Consider the following 21,746-nt stretch of genomic DNA (forward strand, 5'->3'; position numbering starts at 1 on the left):
TGGAGGAACAGGTCTCCTTTAAACGACAAACCAAACTTTCTCTCTAGTCTATGAGGATCTGCTCAACTGGGAATGCTACAATAGCTGCAGCCTAAAACTATTTACAAAATTAAATCTGTCCAGTCATTTGAAGGCCTACAGCTGTTCAAACCACAAATGAGTCACACAAATCAGGGACCAAATTTAATTTTCAGCGCTATCCTGTTTTAGTTTACTTTGTTCACCATTGGCTCTAAGCTAGAGAAGTAGAACACTCTTGGATCATTTGGGACTCTCGGGTAACAGCTGTCAGTCAGCCATCACCTCCCACCCAGTTCTGTCATGAAAACCCCTCAACACACACACAGTTTCACCACTGAGACCAAAACTATTAGTACTCCTAACCTCATGTGGGTTTTCTTGATTTCTCTTTTCTTCATCCTTTATTTTACTTCCCCTCCTGATTCCTGTTTCTTTATTCTGCTCACAGCCAACCACCCCAAAGGCTAAAACCATCTGTTCATTCCTATTATCATTTTTATTCATCTTTTCTGTCCTTATTTCCAGTGGTGGCTTGGGACATACCTTGGTTGGACTGCAGGCTTACACACATCTTCTGGCTTAATATGAAGCAAAATTGTCCAAACTCTAGACATTGATGTTTATTTATTAAGATGGACAAATTGTTCAAAACCCCTCAGTGTGTCTCCCCCAACTTCCAGACAGACCTTTCCCAGAAGCAGTATAGAAATCCCTCCTGCCTTACAAGAAACCTCTATTGCTTCCATAACCTTGTTAGCAATTGATAAGAAACTGAAAAGCATGGGGGATTTTTAAAAAAAATATTTGATCATTTTAAATGGGACATGTTTGTTACAGTGTTGCAGTTCAGTCTTTAAGTCATTAGCCGTTTCCGGGTCCAAACTCTGCTTCAGTCAAACCAACACTGCGGCATCACTGAGAGTTAAAAACTGTCTAAATTCTTTCATCTGTAATAAAATGATCAGCGTTGCTGCTTTACCAGGTGTAACAATTAAGTTTAACATCCAGGCATCCATAAAAACTGAATTTATTCAATTAACAGAGTTAGGAGTTAGCAGGAAGTTAGCTCGCTAGTTTCCACCTAAACATGATATGATGTTCTGACTGAGAGATTTCTGAAAAAATTCAAACGTATAGCTCTGCTATCACTTCCAACATGAATGAAGACAGAAAACTAAACAGCAGTGACGTTTGTAGGGTTACTGAAGTTGGACTAGCTGGTATATAATGATGTGCTGCGTGGTGGCTAGCTACACAGCTGTGTTAGCATAACATAAACACAGTGAAGCTGGAGGATGAACGCTAACTTTTTTCCACTCAATAAAAGTTAACATGAGGGTTCCCGATGGTTAGAGACAAATGCAATCGATGGCAGGATGTTGTAAACGGACCAAACTTCAGTCAGGAGAACAACTGAGATCATCCATCCACAATACGAGGTTAGTCATTAATATACTGCTGGATGTGCTGGGCTGTAGTTACATTGTAAGGTTTTAAAAACTGAGCTTTAAAATGACAAGGTCACAAGGTCATGCCTGTTCGATCGCTAGCTGCTCCAGTCTACATGGCAAAGTATCCTTAGGCAGAATATTGAACCCCACGTTGCCCCTGGTAGTGAATAGAAAACACTTAGGCATATGAAAATGGGGTTGTATAAAGCTCTTTGAGTAGAAAGTAGAGTAGAAAAACACTATATACAAACCAGTCCATTTACCATTCCAGTTTGGCGTGTCTTGCCCTATTGAAACTGCAACTAATATAGCTCACAAACCATACCATTAACCATCACTGATGCCTTCACCCATGTGCACTTGTGTGTACTCATACCATCAAGTTGCTACCCTTTGAAATTCACGCTGGATACAGTGACCACTTCGGTTTCCTGATAGTAATTTTCAGAAGTGTTCCTCAGCCCATACCACTGAGCCCAGTCCATTTTAGGACCACTTTCCAGATACTTTGAGTCTGTCAATATTATAAACTATCCACCATTTGCTGTTTGCATTAACCTTTCCATTCCTAAGGTATCATTAATCTGCATAGCTGTTTTATTTATATTTGACAGTGTCTTAACATTTTGTACTTTGCTGTAATTTAGAATCAGGAACCAAACTATATCAGTTCTGAATCTGTTGGAGATGTTGGATTTAACACACTCCCCTTGTGGCTGGTCATTTAATTAACCTTGTCAAGCATATCTGATGTAATCTCCAATCTAATTTCATCTGTTAATTTAAAACCGTTCTTAACGAGGCCAGCCCCCCAGCTAATCAAGTGTCAGGTATAGATGCATTAAGGACTTGGTTAATTAGAGCTGTCAGAAAATGGCCAAATATGGACAGAGAAGGAGGCTGGATTTCCCTTTATTACTTTCCTGGGAGAGTTATTATTTTCATGGGAATCACCTCACGTGGTATCACTGTGTGACTGGGAGTGTTTGTTTGTGGGGATGAATCGAGACGAAGAGGACGATGAAGGAAGAGTGATAAAGTCAGATATGAAGAGAGAAAAATATTTAGTTTATTCACAGTAATCAAATATGACTCTTTCCAACTTTGTGGCAGCTTCATTTCCTGTTAGACAGGAAATTGGGCCTTTGCATTTCAAGGAATGATTCCCCATCTCATATTTATCAAATAATATGCAGTTTCTCTCGAAGGAGTGTAATGTCAAATTATATTGAAAATCTGCAGGAGGCTTTCAAACAGTTCCATATCACTGGAAACATGTTAAAAGTGGACTTCTGTGAAATAACTCGCAATACTTTCATTAACTTTTGAACTTTTGGATTCATTTTCTTCTTCTTTTTTTTTTTAACTTTCTCTGATTTTCCATCAGTATTAAAAATGTTTAACTGCAATGATAATTTAAAAATAAACCATTTGTTTTTGAATTGCCAGCTACCTTATTAAACTGTCTGTGTGAGTGTGTATACATGAGTATTTCAGTACATTAAGGGGTTTAATAGGCTCAAATCCCATCAGAACCAGCTCATCATGGTTAGTGATGGAACCTCGTTTATGGGTTCTAAAACTGTATGGTTGATCAAAACTAAATTAGCTTGGCCTCTGCACTCTAATACCATCTGTTGAAGATACTAAGTTAATGTGTTAATTAAACATAAATTTTACATCTAAAAACGACACCGTTGCATATTATAGCATTTTACTATGCTAGAAAAATGTTACTGTAGAACTTGTAGAGCAGTTTAAGTGGTCAGCTCATTAATGCAAATGTCTAATTAGCCAGTCACATTGGCAGCAACTAAGTGCATTTAGGCATGTAGACATGGTCTTGACGACAGTCTGAAGTTCAAAGAGTGAGCCAGAACTGTCAAGAAAGGTGATTTTAGTGGCTTTGTATGCTGCATGGTTGTTGGTGCTAGGCTGGCCTGTCTTGAGTATTCAGAATCTTTTCTCACACAACCTTCTCTGGGGTTTAGAGAGAATGTTCTGAAAAAGAGAACATATCCAGTAAGCAGTAGCTCTTTGGGTAAAAATGTCTTTATGGTCCCAGAAGTAAAAGGAGAAGGACCAGATTGCTTAAAGAGTTGAGTTGATTAGCTTAGTGTGAATTAGCTTAGCAAAAAGACTGGAAGCACTGGGAAATACAGATAGCTCAAACTATTCTAAAACAACAAACACTCATTTTAAATTCTATTTTGTGCAGAATTTAAAGATATGGACAGAAATGTATTTTAACTTTGGACGAGCAATAGCTGTAGCAACTATAGCTGCTCCCACTGTTAAGCTAATCGAAACAGAGCTCCTGCTCCAGTGCACAGACAGAGGGCTGTTTGATACAACGATTTATATCGGATGACGATATTAAAACGTCTATTGGTTCATTTTACGCTGTTGTTTATTTCGTGGTGTCGTAAAATAAACTGTTTACGGCAATATTTTTTCATCGTGTTGATGGTCACCGTAGTGGCTATATTAATTTTTTAGTTCTCTCTTTCTCTAATATATTTAATATAACCACACTACAGTCGGACAAGCAACTGTTTTTTGTCGTTAGCAACAACAACAGTAAACCCAGCGTGTGGCTCCGCCATCCACTTGTTTATTTTCCACATAATCCTTTCACAATAAAGCTGAAGATCCTGTTGAGGTTTTCAAAATAAACAGAATTTATGACAAAATACATTATTCTCAAACATCAAATTTCAGAAAATGGTGGCTGTTAACACTTATATCTAAAATATATAGTTTAATGCATCGGTCAAAACACTCGTCTCCAGGTACAGCTGAAAACACTTATGGAAATTCAAGTTAGGGAGAAGGAAATGCAGCATATAATAAAAGAAAGAGAGAAATTACAGCATTGACCGCTTGGCAACCAACAACAGTGACTTTCCCCTAAAAATGTATCTGGCACAAAGGATGGCGTTTCTGAGGAGAGTCGGTGCGGCGTAGAGCCTCCCTAAAAATAGAAAGGATTGAAAATTAAAATGGAATAATTTGTTAGAGGCAGGATGTCTGGAAATAGAAGAAATGAAAGCATGAACAGCCTCCCAGGTTACAGCTGAGCTGCCCACTTACTTACACGTGGCTGTGTGTGTGTGTTTGTGTGTGTTTGTGTGTGTATGTGCGCTTGGCCTAAGTGTGTGAACATGCATTTCTGTATGTGAGCATTCAGCTTGTGTGTGCGTGTGTGTGTGTGCGCGCGCCTGTGTCTGAGGCACCATCTGTGTTGCCATGTGCAGCTGCGTTCCCTTAGAGCCCAAGACCCGAAACTCAGCTGTTACCAAGACAACCCCCACACACCCCATACCTGGTCTACACACAGACACACGTACACACACCCACAGCATTTCAAAATCACCTTAAGGTCTTACACTGTGTGTGCTTTTAAATGAACAGATGGACTGAGATGGATCATTCCTCAGAAAGTGTGCGTGCGCGTGTCTAAGAGGGAGACAGAAACACGCAGTGACAAGCAGATGGGAAGTCTATGTTTCAGTTCTGGATGACTTTCTCTTTTACTCGAGAACGTGCGACATGTGTGATGTGAGACTGATCTTAGTCGGCAGGGCTGTGTGCACAAAGAGCTCCCCTTTCTGAACAAAGTGCATAAAATCTGAGCAAGTGTCTTGGAATATAAAGTCACGGGTGTACCCATGTAATGTCAAGACCATTAAGTGTACCATAAACTGTTAAGAGAAACATAAAGTATATATAAACCTATAATAATGACTTGTGCTCTGGAACATATTATCACCAAGGTTCAGCTGCCGCGATTCATCCATGCACCTAACTGCATTCCCTTCAGCACTTCCCTTCTTTCCTTTAGACGGATAATTTAATTTTATGCTGCGTGTTATCAGGGCCCCTAACCTGGGAATAGACATGATAATTAACCTCTTAGCCACAGTGCATAATCCCTATAGATTATGCAACGTGCCCATCAAATATACAAGTACACTATTTGTAAATTCAGTATTTATGTTCTTCCTGTCACTGGAGTCTTTTCACTGCTTCACAAATCCAGGCTATTTAGCAAGCCCCTGAAGGTCCAGACCTCTATGGTGAGAACCAGTGGTATGTGACAAGAGTTTTTAGCAATATTTGACAATTGGTGCTCCTAAATTAAGGCCAGAGTACAATCTGGCTCCAGAGGAGCTGTCTGGACTTGTTAAGAGTATGAGTGTTTTTCCAGCCGTGTGCAGTTCTTGCAGATTTTTTTTAACTCTCTAGTACAGAGGCAAGATTTATGTGGAAAGGATCAGTGCGTTGGTTAAATCAGTGTCACTGGAGCATGCTGCTGCCAGAATTAAACAATGTGCTTATGCAAGCCTTGTCTAACTGTGGCTAGCTGTCAGAAGTGGATAGGGTCTTTGCTGCAACATCTGCTGGGTCCTAAAAAGGCAGCATGTAGAGGGCGGACAGAGAGGCAGAGGAATATGTTTACTGTCTACCTGGAATAAGATATAATGGCTCTCCATATTTCAAGCTGGCATATAAATAGTACAATATCGTCAATATCATCATGTCATATTCAATATGACATGAAAATTAGTGACTGAGGCTGTAATCACACAGTAAAGTCAATGATATCAAAGACACCTCTGTGTGCACTTCACTTTACAAACTGAGAGGCCACCTCCATCTTTTAGATACAGTCTATGACTGCAACCTGTCTAAACACAGTCAAAATAACTAAAAGCCAAACTGGACTGTGTCATGCTACTCCTCAAATAAATGTGCCACCTTAAGATTGTTCTAACCTACTGAGGAAACTAAGGGAAGATTATTACACCCCCTTACAGTCCAGAGGTCAAATAAGCTAGCTATGTGCAGTGTTGGGAAGGTTACTTTTAAAATGTATTCCATTACAGAATACAGAATACATGCCCCAAAATGTATTCTGTAACGTATTCCGTTACGTTACTCAATGAGAGTAACGTATTCTGAATACTTTGGATTACTTAATATATTATCATGCTGTTTACAACTACATGAATGTACTATTGCTGTGATTTATTACTGTTACTGAAGGTCCGCGGCTCCGAACCGTAGTAAAGGGACCTCTGGCTAATACGGTGGGTTCTGTGTTGGGATCGTAGCCGAAAACTAGCTTTACTTTGTTGTCTGGGTCAACTTTGCTAGCGAATGACAGAGAGAGGCGTTGAACGGCTGCTCCAACAGAACTTATTGTTTTTGGAGGAAAACACGAACTCGGTGTACAGTCGAGTCTTAATAGCTTACTTACAACTGGGCTCGTCAGGCTCTCTTCTTGGCTGCAGTGGTTATTATTATATTTACATGCTTCCAGCTCCCGTTTTTGCTCGATGACAGCTCGTACTTTTCCTTTTTCTCCCTCCCTCGCTCACAGACACATAACGTGTATGGCAGTCCATTCTCCCTGCAGCACGGACTACACTGCCTATGATGCTACATTCTTTAGAGCTATACCTGTAGCATTCTGCCTATTAGCTTAGCACAACAACAAAAAGCCGCTCTCTCACCCAGGAAACACGCAGAGAGAGAGAGCGTCGCCCTGTAACCATGGCAACCGTAACGCTGCCGCCTGGAACAACAGAACGTAGCTGTCAAACAAAACCCAAACAGTCCTAACCCGCCACAATATGAAACAGGGAAGTACCGCCGTGTAATCCATTTATTTCAACAAAGTAACTGTATTCTGAATACCACCTTTTTAAACGGTAACTGTAACGGAATACAGTTACTCATATTTTGTATTTTAAATACGTAACGGCGGTACATGTATTCCGTTACTCCCCAACACTGGCTATGTGACACAGGATGACACAGGGGTACAACAGATCAAATCCAGGCAGTTTTTTGAAAGCCTCTATTAAAATCAATAGGGAGAGAGCAATAACAATAGGGTTTTTAAACAGATATGAACAGTTGCTGTTGGTTTTAATTACTGGCTCACAGGAGCTTCACAGTTCTCCCACAGAGTTCTGTTCGGTCCTTCATATCCACCAGAACTCGTATTGGTCCAATATAATTTTATTGAATCATTCGGTCTGTCTTCACTCTTAGAAACCTGCCAGAGTAGAAACAGTTGAATCAATCATTGGATAAAAACCATCCAGTAATTCATTGAAATGACTTAATTGAAACTTAAGTATCTGTTCTGAAACACAGCCAGGTTTCCTCTGACAACCATAAATATCCAGGGGAGAAGGGACAATTCAATCCAATAATATGTATTTAACATTAATCTTGGTGTTAAGTAGGCCAAGGTTTAATAAAAGGGTGAATCGCAGATGATGGGGGAATATAAAAATATATGACAGTCAAAGTAATTCTGGGTCTGTTAAGTGATTGTTTTTTCTTTTTTTACCGTACTTGTCAAGTCAAGTGATGGAGGATTCTCTCAGTGTGTGTGTGTGTGTGTGTGTGAGTGAGTGAGTGAGTGTGTGAAGGTAGTTTTCAATGATTCATTTCCCTCGTTAAGAGTTGTCCTACTTCTCTCCTACAATCCTTTACCTGAATGTTTTCTGCTCTTTTGTCATTTCCTTTAGACACACACATACACACACACACACACACACACACACACACACACGTGTTTGGTATGCTGTCCAGAAAAATGATCTCATTGACATATACTGTTTCAGAAGTACTTTGATTATTCTGCCTGCCGTACTCTTTGCAACAGTTCTCGTGTAAGGTGCATAAAATCACCTGGATTTGCATAATAAAATATGCATTTGTCCGCACATAGAAAGCACGCTGCAGGTGAAAGATTTCTATAAAAGGAAAGAGGGAGAGCAAGCAAATGAAAAGACAGACGAGGGACAGCATGACGACAAAAACATCCTGACGCACAGAGGGAAAAGGCTGGGAGGCGAGGAGATTTGAGCGAGGATCTATTTTAGTGATAAAATGTGAAAAGCAAAGAGAGAACAGGGAACCCCAAAGAGTGACAAGTGAAACAGACTAATGATGTGAATACCAGCTATAAGATTTACAGGAAGTGAGTAAGACAGACACCAGATTTATATGAATTTCCCATCTTATCGTGTCCCTTTTCCTCACTTTTCATCTATATGAAATATTGCTGGCATCGCAATTCAGTTCATCCTGGAATTTGGGATATTGCTGTCAAAACAAATGACATAATTCAGAACAGGTGGGTGTTCAGTGACTCTGCTGTTCATTTGAGACCGATTTTAAATGTCAACTTAAAACAAACAAGAGCTGATTTGTACATCCACCAAATATGGGGTAACAGTAAGATTCATATTAAATGTAATATTAGACAGTCATGCCACTATGTGCCTATGTGTAGTGGTTTGCTCATTCACTTGACAAGCCAAAGCCCGCTAGTTCAATTCCCGCAGGAGATGCAAACCTCCTTTGGGGTTATGTCACTACATCATCACTGCTACCTGGTTTTAGACAAAGATATCCTGAGCAAATGCAAAATTCTTTCTTTTTAAAGACAGATTGTCATCATCCACACTGAGGGGTTTAAGTGTGGACGGCCTGTTTAATGTTTTGGCAAAGCCAATCTGCAGTCACTTGCCGTCTTGGTGCATCGAGGAGGCAATAAAACGGCAACAAAACAGATTCAGTCTGCTGTCGGTTAGTGATTCAGTGGTGAAAATCACAAATCTGTTGCCATTTACATGCACAGAGATTCACATTAACTTCTTACTTTCAGAGTTCAGCAAGAATCTCATAGATTTGAAACTGAAAGTTCGTCCACTCGATGTAACTAGAATACAACCAGTTGACAACCACCTGAGTCGAGCCGTTTGTTGCATATTGACACAAAGCAGATGAGTTGTCCTGATTGGTGCAACCTGACTTTCATTGATTACAATGTGTTAGCAATCTGTCAACATTCATAAATTAGTTGGTAATTATTTGCAAACTCTCACCAATCTGGCTGAGAGTGACTGCAATCAGTCTGAGTCACAGTGCAAGTGTTTGCAGGCAGATTGCCTCCCACCAAGCAACCTGTGCATCTGCCTTTGAAAGAGGTCCATCAGCGATTGGTCAACTACTTGCAATGGGTCTCGGACAGAAAAATAAATCAATACAATCACGGAGGAACCATTGATGTTTACTAGTTGCAAGGAGGTTGGCATCCTATTATTACTCTAGTTTGAGCAATAATGGGTCAACATACAAATTTGTCCACACAGGCTGTACACTAAAGTTCAACAGTTACACATTTTGTTTGCAAATTTTTAATGGCTTATGTTGCTAGAAACATTTGTCTGCTTTGGTAGTTTTAGTGATCTAAAAAAAAATTATGTGGAGCTGAAACTGAAACTGTGAAAGGCAACAAAGTGCTCTAAACTGCAAAGGACAACGGCACTGCTCACTGCGTGAACCACCAGGACAAAATCCAGGTTTTGCATTAACACCTCTGAGTTTGTGAAAGTTCTCTGTGTTGCCTACAGTTTACTGTGGACACTCATTAACCTGCACTTCGATAGCAGTTTACAGTGCTGCTTACTTCACACACAGGCGCTATCCTGATGAGGATGCTAAGTGCATTCCCACAACATTCAAATTCAGAGTGGTTTCCTTCAGTTCAAGATTAAATTAATTTGTTCATTTCTTTAGATGTATCTGAAATTAATAAACCCAGTGTAATAAATGAACAGCAATGAGAACTTTTCACTGTTAGAATGCAGTACGAGCCTTTGACAGGAAAGGACCTCAAAACGCACAAGACGGGCCCAAGGAAACAGATGTTGATGTCTGATACCAGCAGCTCCTTTTGCTTGGATAAAAAATGAATTTAAAAAACTAAACCAAGGGCAAAGCAAAGTCTGGACCGATTCAAATATTCAGCTGCTTCTTTATGTGCATCTCTAAATGCCAGCAACGCTACACTGAGGAGTACAGACAAGGCTGTCGGGCTACAATAACGATACAAAGAGGTGGAATCAGATTGAATTTGACTTTGTGGTCACATGACTTCTGTTTGCAAACTCACTTGTGATCTGGGAGAGTGAGTCCTTCCTCTGTTTGTCACACCAAAGAAAACAGAACATAGTTGTGATCACACAGAGGAGCAGTGTGAAACAGTGATGCACCAACTTGAGAAAATTCCTTTCAGTTTTTCTTATTAATGACAACAATACAGCACCAGCCCTCGTTTTTCCTCAGCTTCTCACAAATATCCTGCCGCTACAGCCACAAATAGGAACGGTGACTCGACTCAGCTGTATTAAATGCAGGCTGCGTTTCTATTTACTGGAGAGATACGCACACACAAAGTCACTCGCCCACACTGACACACACCCTCACGCCACACAAGTGCAAACAAAGTTGATGATTTTAATCACCATAGCATGCTGAGAACACAAACACACCCTCAGGGTGCTAATCAATTACTGCAGAGCTCAAATACACACACCTACTTACTCGCACAAACACACACACACACACACACACACACAATCAAGCTAAACTAATTTCACTCCAAGCCAGATTTTTTTTTCTTTTTTAACTGATTTCTAAAGTGTGTGTGTATTTATACGCCTGTACTGCAGGATGATGTCTGACTAGGCTCAAAGGTAAAAAAAAGAAAAATCCCACCGCGAGCCCACCAACACACACACACACACACACATGTGTGTGCAAGACATATGAGGCTTCAGTGGGCACTTTTTCTCTGAGTTTGTTAGAAATTATAATTTTGAGACTGGCAGAAGTCAAAGCCTCCTCGTCCTTTTCCATCAATCAAAATAAGCAGCGCAGTGACACCAAACATAAAGACATTTCCATATGAAAACAGTTGCGTTTTGGCATTGACCAACTGAAGGAAACCTTATGTTTATTCAACCTGTAACCAGTTTGTGAAGATTTTTACTTTTGCTGCTCTAAATGTTTTGAATTTCTTCTGAAAAAGATAATTACCCCCCAAAGCTTGAAAGGAAGAAGCTGCTTTTCCCACTCATGAAAAAACAACACCTTAAGTGTTAACTTTAAGTCAAAACTGACAACAAACACACAGACATACACCGAATGTTAACATTCACTGTTAGTTCATGACTGTGCTGACAGAGTTATCATTATGATAATACCAAGGTCTATCATAATTATCTGCTAATTGACTGCCTAACGAGGTAGTGCTCATTAGAATGCTCATTAATACTCCATCATCACCACTGATAGCTGTAATCATAGAGTGATGGGGGTTTCAAGGTCTTACATGAGGGTGTGTGGATACTGTCTGCCCATAGATGTGTATTTACATGTGATTTCATAGTATTGCTGATTGATTCTTCCAGCAGTAATACATTAAAGGTACACATCTGTTGAATATGGAGCTCTGCAGAATCAAAGCTTCATGGCTCAAACTAATTAAGCTGCAAGAACACTATGCAACTGAATTTAATGAAATACTTTTGTTAAACCCCTTGAATTAAAGCTGAAAATTTGCACTTCAGTCACAATTCGGTTTTATTTATATAGCTCCAAATCACCGTCACCCCAAGGCACTTTACATAGGAATGTAAAAATCATACAATACAGAGAAAACCCCAACAATCCGACAGCCTCCTCTGAGCAAGCACTCTGTGAAAGTGGGAAAACCAGAGGCTCAGGGAGGGGGGGCCATCTGCCACAAGCGGCATATTAGTGAATATGAATCGACTCAAAACATTTTCTATTCTGTCAGTAAATGTGTGGCTAATTTAAACTTTAATATCATGGCGCTATAAACCTGAAATGATGAATTTATCAATGCGATCAATCAATGCGATATTTGATGAGATAAGTTAGCGAGGACAGGGGTGATGTGCTCATGCCTTCTAGTGCCAGTTAAGAGGTGTGCTGCCACATAATGTGAATGTGAATATAAACAATAGGGGTTTTTTTTCACAGTAATTACATACGCAAACACAATTGTGTCTGAGAGTCAAATTGAGTCACTTAAAATCCAGTGAACTGTTCAAGTTTGTCAGAAAACTTGTCCAAGCATGCAGTTAGCTCTATAAACAAATAACTTCTTGTAACAGCCCCTTTCATTGAGTACAGAGCTGCCAGGTATGTAGTGGTCTGTGTCACATCGCTCTCCAGAGCTGCTGAGAAAAAGAAAACTGTTCACTTTGCTTTTCAACAAAAGCTCCAGATTCATTTGAAAAGTGACTGTTTTACAGTTCAAGCACATTCTTCTTTTTTCTCAGGTCATATTAGGAGTCCATCGACATTCTTTCTTACTTGCTATCACAGAAAATTTCACCGTTTTTGTGATTTGGAGGAAAATCATCCCTGAATTTTAAAAACAGTCCTCATTGCTTTTGCAGCTTTGCTAGCAAAGGTTCTGATGTCTAATCCCACTTTGCATCAGTCAGTTTCTCGTATTTCTCTCTGTGTTTAGTTTCATAATGATGATTCAAATTTTAACCCTTAAACATACCAATCTGCTCTCCACAAACTAAGCACACAGCTTTTCCTTTGACTTCAGGAAATAAGCACTTGAAGGTCCAGGTCTTGGACCCTGCATTCATATTTTGGGGCTAGCAAAATCAAGGGGACCGTACAGGAGGATCTTATGAAGTAGATTTGTAGATCCTTAGGAAAATCATATATTTACCATGTAAGATAAAAAAAAAAAATCCACTGGTGCTGACACGTGTTTGCCTCACTAACACTACATTTCCTGTGTATGCCACCTCTTGCCACAGACTCATTTGCTCAGGTGAAAGGTTGGCAGTGCTGCAGCTTATGATACACAGCAGTATTTTACCTAGTGTGATTTTTTTCCTCTCATGATTTCAGAAATGTGTTTGCACACTTCTCTTTAAAGTAATATTACTGTCACCAGGAGGAGGCAGCAATTATTTCAGGTTCTCATTTCAAAGGGACCCTGCAGGCACCCAGCTACACACCTCGAGTAGTTTTCTGCACTGGCTCCCTGTGGTGGCAGCCTTCCTACTATCATCCGGACACCTCTTTGGAGAAATGAGAAAGGATATAAACCAAAATGTGCCAGATTTGTTTAATGACTCCTTCTGTGCTCAACTTTCAGTGTGGTGTCATCTTTAATGTTTGTTTTACCTTCAGCCTGGACTGCAGCTGGTTTAAAGATTCAGCTGCAAAACAGTGCAAATTTATCCTCCGTGCAGCACCGTGTGGCGTCTAACATTGCTGTGCTGTGTGTTGCAGGTATGCCTCTCAGTCTGGACTGCAAGGCATTTTTTGGCTACAGTGGAGAAAACAGAAAGCCCATCATCTACTGGATGAAAGGAGAAAAATTTGTTGAAGAACTTGCAGGGCATATTAAGGAAACTGAAATGAAGTAAGTAAACTAATTTCTAGAGAAGCACTGATTCAGTAACATACTCAAAATGATCCTGAAATCAGTGTCCTGAGGGTGGGGGCAAGTAAATTCTAAGTACATCTACTGCAAGACAGTATCAATTACATTCTCTCAAGTTTACAGGTTTCTATTGTTAATTAATTTCTGAATAGGCTCGACTCCAGCTGCTCTCCTCACACTGTCAGGATCTAATTTGGTCTCTCGTGATTTATGACTCATTGAGGGTTTTCTGACAGCTTTCTTCTCAACTTTTCTAAAAAAAAAAATTATGAATACTAATAATAAAGTTAAATTGAATTCATTTTCTCCCCTATTGGGACCAATTACATTGGAGTCTATTGGGAAAAGCCTGATTGTCTGCGGGGCATCAAATATCATTAGAACAACCTGCTGGATCGCTATGGTAACCATCAAAGAATTTACATTGTCTCACACATGTGCACACACATGTGCACACACACACGCAAACACACACAGTCGATGTGAGTTAAGACAATTATGTCTAACATCTATTAATTACACATAAAACAGTTTATCGTCAAAATCTATAAAAGATGAAGTTGAAAGCAAAAAATGTTATTTAATTAATCTCCGTTGTTCAGTCGGGAGGCGGGAATGATGGCGGTCTTGTTGCTTTCTCCAGTGGGTGAATGCAAAAGGTGTAAAATGAGGTAGAAACTTGACTTGCTACACCCCTGCGTGTTGCACTGAAACAGTCCTCAAGTCTGTGAGTCCTGAACCTGTCCCAAAAGAACCAATCAACAACTGAAACCGGAGACATATTAGCCAATCACGTTGCAGCGCATGCACACAGTACAGGGGGAAATGTTTTAGCTTAATTCAGGTAAAGTTTGTTGACTTTGCTTAAAATCTTTTTTTCCCTGTATGTTGTATTTGTATACAATAATATGGCTTCATATTTCAAGTATATCCCACCAGAGCACAGAGAACAAATGATCACAGTTATCCAACATAGATTTTTGGTTTTTATACTTACTGAGATAACAAGTAGAGCAATACGCCTGACGTCACACACCTGAAACAGTCAGGACCTGAAGTATGCACACGCATCAGTGTGAATACTTGATTTGTTAATCTGTTACAGTTACAGCTACTGATTAGGTCTTTAGGGGCGGGACCAGGACAACCACAGATATCTATTGAGTATACCTGAAATTTAGAGTGCTATAAAACACCACACTGCTTTTCTGTGTTTTTTCTTTTTCAGTGGGTGATCTCATATAACTTGCCTCATTTCAAAGCATTTGCCCTTTTTCACTCTGCAAAGTGAAGAAGCTAGAAAGCTACTTCAAATCTTAGTGGAGATCACAAGAAGTTCAGACAGACTTTCCCAGCGCATCTAAGACAGCAAAGTATTTCAAACAGCCTGCAGCATGGTGGTCATCTTTTCTGTAAATAAATGAGCCCGTGAAAGGCTCTGGAAGTGGTCTTTGAAAGTAAGATGGGATAAGGTAGGCAGGATTAGACCAGACAAATTCAGCCTGACTCTTAATTCACCTGTTAATACTCATGTGCATGAGTGCTGCAGACTCATGAATCATAATATTTAATTTGTGTATGGATTTAGCTACTTCAGTTATAGCTGCAGCTGCATCATCTCCTCTAAGCAACAGTAGTCAAGCTAAATAATGTGCTACTACCTGAGTTCATGTTGGAGACCTAACTGCAAAGTTTAGGTCTGATGGGGTTCAAAGTTTAGTAGATGAGTACTAAATGCTATACTGACTGCTGTTGCAAATTCAGCACCTGTGTTTTAACTGAGCAAAACATTTAGTCCATGGGTCATTCCAACCGCACATCGTGCCAACTCCAATCTGAAGGTCCAGAGTTTGAACATATATATTGAGTGCTGGGAAGTTTTAGCTTCATATATCAAATAGTTTTTAAGATACACTTTTTTGAAAAATAGTCCATCGGCCCACTTCCACGCACTGAAATATGAGTCAACATTTGAACATGAATATGTCAAAGACTATTAAAGATAAAAACCTGAAATTTGCACCGGTCTTTCTTAACATCAAAATAAATCAGGATCTTTAATGTGGACCAGATATATTTCAAATGGTCTGAAAATTTTAAATTTAAAAAAAAAAATCACACACTAACAAAGAAACTTTACATTGCAAAAGACAACCAGTAACAATTTCTGAATGGTGTGTTGTTGAATTTTACAGTAATACAAAAAGAAAGCTGGATTTTGGTACTGTAACTGTAACTCACAGGTCCTGGAAATGAAAAATATGAAAATATTTAACAAAATTATTGTCAGAGTTATATTTTTAGGTACCATCTGGAATTTTGGTTTTATTTGAAGAGGACAATCTGCTGAAATTTTAATTTTTGTGTTTAATAATTTAATAATATTTTTTTGGCTTTATTGGATAGTGAAAGTCAGGAGAGACAGGAAAGCAAGGAGAAGCGGGGAGACACACAGCAAAGGGTGACGGGTTGGACTCAAACCCGAGCCTTTGCAGGAGTATTCTTGATGATCAGGCAGAGTGCCCGTGGTGATTTGAGATGGACAAAAGTTTCATTCAGTTCACACAGGTGGGGCTGTGGTGGTCTGTAGTTTTGCTTCTCCCTTCATTATATCTTTAAAATGATTTAAACTGATATATATTTGGTTTGGTTTTCATCCTGCACTGTGACCTGGCCAATCGTGGCCACTTTAGATTATCACATCAGCTTATTAATTTTAGACATAATAAGCAGTCGTATGAGAAGCAAAAGCCTGTTTGGTTTTCTTTAAGCGGACTACCTAAACTCAGTTAATAGCAGGTTGTAAAGATGATTAATGGCAATGATTAATGTACCATCTACACTGTGTGTGTCATTGTTTTTCCCCTATTCAGGTTAATGCTGCTCCCTTTTGAGCAATACTTCTGCACCATCACGTTAAAGAAAAAGTGCAACGTAGTAATGTAATCTAAATGTTCAAACTGCAGCACGTGGGCATTAGTGTGTTTTAACTGACACTCTAAGAGCTGTAATCAAAGCTTTAATATTAGAAAGTAAAATGCTCACTTCTGCTCAAAGAGCCTTCACGGGTCATGTTATCAGCTGAGCACAGCAATACTGATATGAATGTTTATCTCCCCTAAAGGGAAATCCTCTTGCCCTCCTCCCTTCATGGGGGAGGTCACAGGTCAGAGTCGGCATAGCAACAGTGGCTCTGAAACCAGGTGACCTTCAGTGTCTTGCTGGAGGACACTCCAGCAGCAGAGCTGTTTACCAATCCAAGACTGGAACCTCAAGAATGTATCTGCGACTGCTAATCCACCTCCTGCCCTCTGAAAATGTTCTCTCCCGGGAAAATGATGTTGTAGAGAGCAGCACGGTACATGAGTAGGAGTGTTTAAACTTGAAACTAATCATGCCCCGTAGTATTAAATTAACCTTTGCCTGATGAGTTCTCAATCTTTCAGTCCAGTCCTCTGGCCACCTCTGATCCAATCATACTGCTATTCCAAGTTCCACAATCGCACTCCAGCAGGTCGACTCCCGCTGTGATGCCCATTAATCTGTCCACTTTAAGCTCCCTTCCCCACGTCCTGCAGCACTGGCCCGAGAACTTTGTCTATGTCTGTTTGCATAGTGTCAAACACAGTCTCGTAGCCTCTGATAATGGGAATACCTGTAATTACCAAGGCTTGCTCTCTTACTGACACACTCACACCCTGCAGCACCCAAGAGGATGTGATAAAGCTGCGAGTTTGTGGAGAAAAAACTCCTGCCAACAAGTGCCTCTCTTTGTGAAACCTTACTTCTTTTTCTGGAAAATGTAAATCCATAGTCTAAGTAGTTTAAGTATGTTGGGTTAAAATAGCAGGCGAGACAATATATATGAGCAGTATCATCAGTTTTACTCCAGCTGTTGGCTGAGCTCAGCTTCACCGCTGTCCAGCTTCTTCACGTTTCTGCAACTCAGCTATCACAGTCCGCAGCTCGTTCATGTGCAATGAATTGGTAATTACAGTATTTCCACTTGGGCCAGTGCTTGCTTCACATTTTCACTTGAAGGCAGCCCATATGTCTGCTGATGCAGAGAGGCCTTTTTTTACCTGCTTGAAATTCACATCTGTTGTCCAGTCCAACTGCTGTCAAAGCCTCACTGCTTCACTGTTCACAACCTCATCATCAACCATTATTTTACCTTATATTTTCTTTGTCATGAAGCATGTTAGTTAGCCCGTTCTAGGTGCTAAAGTAGGAGGGAAGCAGGGTTTTTTATGTTAAAAAGTTGAGGTCTGCATTGCAATTGGGAACACCTTGAAACAGAAAGGTTTATTATATGCTTCCTGTCGGCAGTGACAAGTACAACGGTCTGAGGAGACAAAGCATCAATAATACAGAAACAAGTTGTTTGATCCACGATGGGTCCAGCTCGCAGCTTAGAAGACTGAATGATGTACTGCAAACATCTTGCTACTACATACTGTACAACAGGGTACCTTCAGAGGTCTGACCTGTGTTATCGCTACACTCCAGTGGAGAAGTTCAGGGAGGTACAGAAGGAGGAGAAGGGCACTGTTGACATGAAGTGAAGAGTTGTAGGATTGGAAACCTGGGAATCTGTTTGAGGAGGAGAGTAGTACCAGACTTTTGGGATAGTGGGAAAATAGGATAAGGCCACAAACAGACTGTCAAATATTGCCAGCCCATTCCTCTGGTGGATCTGCTATCAATAATATTCCATAGCTGACTTGATTTATAAGCTGTGAGACCGTCTACTCTGGGCTTATTCCTTCTTGCAGCTACCTGGATTCAATTCTGCCCTAGGCCCTTTGCTGCATGTCATCCCACCCATCTATCCTTCTGGCTGTCCTCAGTATCTGTGTCAAAGAAAATGCTAAAAAATAACTACACACACACACACACACACACACATATATATACAGTGTTGGGAAGGTTACTTTTAAAATGTATTCCATTACAGATTACAGAATACATGCCCTAAAATGTATTCTGTAACGTATTCCGTTACATTACTCAATGAGAGTAACGTATTCTGAATACTTTGGATTACTTAATATATTATCATGCTGTTTACAACTACATGAATGTACTATTGCTGTGATTTATTACTGTTACTGAAGGTCCGCGGCTCCGAACCGTAGTAAAGGGACCTCTGGCTAATACGGTGGGTTCTGTGTCGGGCTCGTAGCCGAAAACTAGCTTTACTTTGTTGTCTGGGTCAACTTTGCTAGCGAGAGACAGATAGAGGCGTTGAAAGGCTGCTCCAACGGAACTTATTGTTTTTGGAGGAAAACACGAACACGGTGTACAGTCGAGTCTTAATAGCTTACTTACAACTGGGCTCGTCAGGCACTCTTCTTGGCTGCAGTGGTTATTATTATATTTACATGCTTCCAGCTCCCGTTTCTGCTCGATGACAGCTCGTACTTTTCCTTTTTCTCCCTCCCTCGCTCACAGACACATAACATGTATGGCAGTCCATTCTCCCTGCAGCACGGACTACACTGCCTATGATGCTACATTCTTTAGAGCTATACCTGTAGCATTCTGCCTGTTAGCTTAGCACAACCACAACAACAGGCGCTCTCTCACCCAGGAAACACGCAGAGAGAGAGCGTCACCCTGTAACCATGGCAACCGTAACGCTGCCACCTGGAACAACAGAACGTAGCTGTCAAACAAAACCCAAACAGTCCTGACCCGCGACATTATGAAACAGAGAAGTACCGCCGTGTAATCCATTTATTTCAACAAAGTAACTGTATTCTAAATACCCCCTTTTTAAACGGTAACTGTAACGGAATACAGTTACTCATATTTTGTATTTTAAATACGTAACGGCGGTACATGTATTCCGTTACTCCCCAACACTGTATATATATATATATATATATATATATATATAGAGAGAGAGAGAGAGAGAGAGAGAGAGATAGATAGATAGATAGATAGATAGATAGATAGATAGATGTAGATATATAGATGTAGATATATATAGATACATATATATGTACTACCGTAGTTGGGTCTGGGTGTATCTAAGGTATCGGTTTCAATAACAAAGACAGATTTATTGTTTAAAGAAAAGTGCAATTGTTGTGATGTGTTTTATTTTCAAATCAAAGTTGTACATCTATCAAAGCCTTCAGACATGAGCGGAGAAAGAGAAGAGCAGAGATGTGATAGATATGATAGAAGAGCACAGTGTGTGATTTTTGTTTGATTTTTGGGACCAGCGACGATGACCTTCTTAGATCTAAGTTCAGTTAAGCAAACTTGGCCTGATTCCATTTGGTGAGTCAGTTCATTTGGTTGAAGTGAGCTGTGTGGTCACATCCACAACAACAGTCATCTCTAGGCACTTTATATTTGAGAGGGAACCCAGCTGATCAGACAACCACCCCTATGAGCAAGCACTTCACATTGGCAGGGAGGAACAACTCCCTTTCAGCAAGAAGAGACCTGGGGAGGGGAAGCCATCTGCTGGGACTGGCTGTGGGTGATTGGAAAGCCACAACAAGAGATGTAGGCCTTGATATCATCAGAACAGCAACACAAGTGAAGGCAAAGATGATACAAATGATGAGCATGCACACAGTGCTGACCTTTGAGATACAGCTTGGTACATACATGCAGCTGAACTCAGGGAGGAAGGATACTTTGGCTGATGGTGTCAGGTTCACCAAGATGTGCAGATTATGAGGAGAAAAACTTGTGCTTTCAACAGTGACTTTTATTTTGAAATGTACCCATTAAATCGCCGGAGGACAGAAAGAGGCGAAAGAAAGGAGATGTAGGATATAGATAGCTAATGGCTAGAAGGTGAGAAAAAGGGTGAGGAGTGATGTGTTTTAAACTAAGCATTTTAGCAAGTCTCCTCTTTTGACAGCAACCACTGATGCACTGTCCTAGGAGACTTCAAAGTGATGCACACACTGAAAATCTCTGACACGGAGCAAGGAAAAAAAAGATATACATGCAGAGATGGTGGTAGTCACTTTGCTGTATGTCTTCCAGCACATTTGACATTTTGAGTCTCATAACCCTTTCTGTAATGTTATCCATCATTATCAACCTGCATTGAGACTTCACCGCTCTTTCTGTGCCTCTGGTGCCACGAGGGAAGAGGAAAGCATGAATATTTAGGAGGTTAGAAGTTCAATTCCCGATGGGAATGCCTGTGCTGAAAGTTTGCGTGTCAATTTTCTTTGCATGCAGCCACTTGGATACAAGCCTCAAGTGACAGATACAGTGCATTTCTGTGGTGAATTACAAACAGAGCTGCAGGAAAATGACTACACAGTGTCTCATCGCTGCTTGTCATGGTTGGACTGTGCCAACTCCCATGTGGTTCAACCCCTGTGTGTATTACAATGTGGCCAGTCTGGATTACTGTACTGTACGCTGAGTCAATGCAGCACATACTGTACAGAAGAAGGATAACAAAATCCTGTGGACCATCTCGCCTGTTTCTGACAAGAGTGCTGATTCTGCACTGAAAACGCTCATTATTTCCAAAATCCTGCTGCCTTCTTGTGTGGTTGAACCAATTACTAGAAATCCAAACCAACCCGCCCCAACGTGCAACTAAACCAAGACAGGCTAAACATCAACAATATTACTTTTAATTTATTTTTCATTTTTTTAAGTAATCTGATGCTGCATTGCGGTAAAATTTGTTTTCTATACTTAACGTTGTATTGTCTTTATTTTTCATATAAAAGAACTCATAACACTCTTGAAGTATAACTCACCACATAGTGAAGATGTTCCTGGACTGTGATCACAGCTTAATGTAAAAATAATGACTTTTTAAGGACTTCTGGTGTCATTACCCATGTGAAACTTTGAAAGCTTGTTTAGTTGCAACTTAACACTTCTGGTGCTGTCCCAGTCCCAGATAATTTGCTCTGAGGTTCAATTACTCAAGTATTAAAAGCTGACTGAGGGTTCAGTTCACA

General features: G+C 40.2%; 1 protein-coding gene across 3 annotated transcripts in view; it reads left to right on the top strand.

Moving 5' to 3' along the window:
- The window catches only part of il1rapl2 (interleukin 1 receptor accessory protein-like 2), a 446,246-nt gene that overhangs the window by 394,178 nt on the left and 30,322 nt on the right, over positions 1 to 21,746 (top strand). For all 3 annotated transcript variants that reach the window (XM_087847635.1, XM_035910998.2, XM_006781884.2), the window contains exon 8: positions 13,635 to 13,767. In XM_087847635.1, coding sequence (XP_087703761.1) covers positions 13,635 to 13,767 — 133 coding nt within the window. The remainder of the gene's footprint in view (positions 1 to 13,634; positions 13,768 to 21,746) is intronic.

This window comes from Neolamprologus brichardi, chromosome 2 (genome assembly GCF_056152115.1).
Source record: "Neolamprologus brichardi isolate AB-2024 chromosome 2, ASM5615211v1, whole genome shotgun sequence".
In the NCBI taxonomy this organism is placed as follows: domain Eukaryota; kingdom Metazoa; phylum Chordata; class Actinopteri; order Cichliformes; family Cichlidae; genus Neolamprologus; species Neolamprologus brichardi.